This window comes from Papilio polytes, unplaced genomic scaffold (genome assembly GCF_000836215.1).
Source record: "Papilio polytes unplaced genomic scaffold, Ppol_1.0 DF824382.1, whole genome shotgun sequence".
NCBI classification, from domain to species: Eukaryota; Metazoa; Arthropoda; class Insecta; order Lepidoptera; family Papilionidae; genus Papilio; species Papilio polytes.
This window is the reverse complement of record NW_013524822.1, coordinates 583,059-585,620: the sequence shown is the minus strand read 5'-3', so window position 1 is coordinate 585,620 and position 2,562 is coordinate 583,059. Positions and strand designations below refer to the sequence as shown.

General features: G+C 40.1%; 1 protein-coding gene across 1 annotated transcript in view; it reads right to left on the bottom strand.

Annotated features, from left to right (window-relative positions):
• Positions 1 to 2,562, bottom strand: part of LOC106111087 (multidrug resistance protein homolog 49-like) — a 17,436-nt gene that overhangs the window by 3,495 nt on the left and 11,379 nt on the right. The window contains exons 17-20 of the mRNA XM_013293062.1: positions 2,531 to 2,556; positions 2,021 to 2,270; positions 1,295 to 1,490; positions 6 to 155 (exon numbers count right to left, since the gene is read on the bottom strand). Of these exons, the coding sequence (XP_013148516.1) occupies positions 6 to 155; positions 1,295 to 1,490; positions 2,021 to 2,270; positions 2,531 to 2,556 (622 nt within the window). The remainder of the gene's footprint in view (positions 1 to 5; positions 156 to 1,294; positions 1,491 to 2,020; positions 2,271 to 2,530; positions 2,557 to 2,562) is intronic.

Sequence of the window (2,562 nt, the reverse complement as noted above, 5' to 3'; positions counted from 1 at the left end):
CAGGCACGGTGGCGAGAGTGGGGCTGCAGACGCGCGACTGCCGCGCCAGTAGCGTCATGACGCGCCCCGCCGCCAACATGGCCGCGCCGAAGTTTGGCGCGAACGCGAGCGCTTGACCCATCATCCATGCTCCAAATATTAAAGCTTCCGATACTCTGAAAATATTATAATATATTTGGAGAGATTAAAGTAAAGCTATCATTGTATATAGGTTAATAATACGACTACAGGATTTCGATATTCATTCAACTTAAATTCGACTTTCAAACTGTAATCTTTCGCTATTAAATGTTATTCATAGAGATATCTATACTAATATTATGAAGAGTAAAGACTAGTACTTTTGAATTTTTGCACGTATTGAACTTACAAAAAAAAACTACTGGACCAATTTCAAAATTCTTCCTCTATTAAAAAGTAATGTTAATATTGACTAACATTTATGTTTTTACATATTGTTAATGTCACGCAGACGATGTCGCGAGTAACAGCTTGTATATCTATAGTTGCACTAATATTATAAATGCGAAAGTTTAGATGAATGGGTAGAGATATTTCTTAGAGTTTGTAGTCTAAACTGTTAAATAGATCGTAATGAAATTTGGAAAGTAGAGGATAATCTGGATTCCAGACTATGAAAGAACACATAGGCAAGTCACTTTTGTTCTTTTTTTTAATTTCACGCGAACGGAGTCGCTGCCGAAAGCTTTTTTTTATATTATAAGGTGGCAAACGAGCAAGCGGCCACCTAAAACGCCAAAATGGCGAAGCGACCGCTGCTCATAGACATCCGCAATAGCGAATGCGTTGCCTACCCTTAATCGACGGAGGAGGAGACGCACATAAAGAAGATATTTCCTCTTCCTATGTGTCTCCTCCATCATCAAATCCACGTTCCCTTTCCATCCTATTCTTATGAGAAAAAGGGTGGGAAGGAAAATGCACTAAACTTGGGCCTCCGGCACCACACTCATCAGACGAAACGCGGAATTGGTGCCACTTCACGCCTGTCTTCTGTATGATCGTGGTATTGCACCGGACGAGCCGACCCATTCGAGCGAAGATGTTAAAGCGGGCTCTACCACTGTTAAATCTAGTATTTATTAATTTGCAGGTCGTACCATTTCCATACAACGGTGCCAATTTATGTGTTGATTTATCGTCGTTTTTATCCCTTTTTAACTTATTTTAATTAAATAAATATATACACTTTTGGATCGTTGATTTTCGTATTTTGAATCATACATTATAGTTTTGTCCCGTTAAGCAGTAGCTATACAGTGGTGATACTAACTTGATAACAGATTTGTAGTGGACCTCCTTGTTGGCGACGAGCACGCCGCCGTACCACAGCGAGAGCGCGTAGCCCGCCACCGGCGCCGTCTGCCCGAACGAGAAGACGGCGCCGCGCCACCGCATGCTGCGCCGCTCGCGGCCCGACGCCACCAGCCCTGCCTCCTTGTAGCGCGTAATCACACCCTCCTCGCCACCTGGGTAACAACCAGTGGAATTAACACACGACTGTTATCAACTTATTATAAATATATTGAAAATATAGTCTTTAAAATTGAATTAAAACAACACCAATATTGATTGCAATACAAATACATACAGATTAAAAAACAAAAGCGAGTAGCCCATGAATTATTTCAGATTATCCTCTACATCTATACCAAATTTCATTGAAATTCGTTCAGGCGTTTGGGCTACAAACTCTAGCAAACTTTCGCAATCATACTATTAACCAGTATGATTATAATTATGTCAAATGTTTTATTACATGTCAAAACAAGAACAAGAGGTGGCACTAAACTTGACAACTGTCTCTATAACTATATTGATTATGTATCTTTGTTGGAATCATGTTATTTATATCAAATTTATTTAAAAAGCGCTTCCCTTAGATACGGTAGCTTTGATCTAAATTCTCTGACTCATTATGTACCACCGACTTTTTTACGTATAAACCATTGTGGCACTGAAAGTGTTAAGCATTATTACGAATGGAATTATCACTTACAAAACGCAGATATCGTCCGTATATTGGAGATGGCTTCAGTGGCTATCGTATTGGCTTTGTTCGAAGCTTCTCTGGATGTCGCAATGCCCTCGGCTAAGACACGTCCCTCGAGCACGACAGCCACGATGACCATCGGCACAGACACTAAAGACACTAGCGTCATCTGCCATGTGTAGTACAACGATAAGATGATGCCGATTATAATCGTTGCTGATGCCTGCATTAGTGCCCCGATCCTAGTGCCTGTTGCCTGGGAAAAATATACCAAGTTAAATTCTTCAAAGATTAAATCTTGTATACTCCTATATAGTATAGTCCTATATATATATACTATATATATATACTCCTATATATATATTGTATAGTCATGGGACTACGTTGATCTCTTAAAAGAGAAACAAAACGTTGTATAGCCATCTCACTCGCACTCGTAGTTATCCTATGTAACTTTTACGTTTTGTTGCAATAATTTCAATTTTCTCTGCCGATTTTGTTAAGATAAGAACTTACTCCCTGCACCGCGGCGGCGTCGGCAGCTAGCC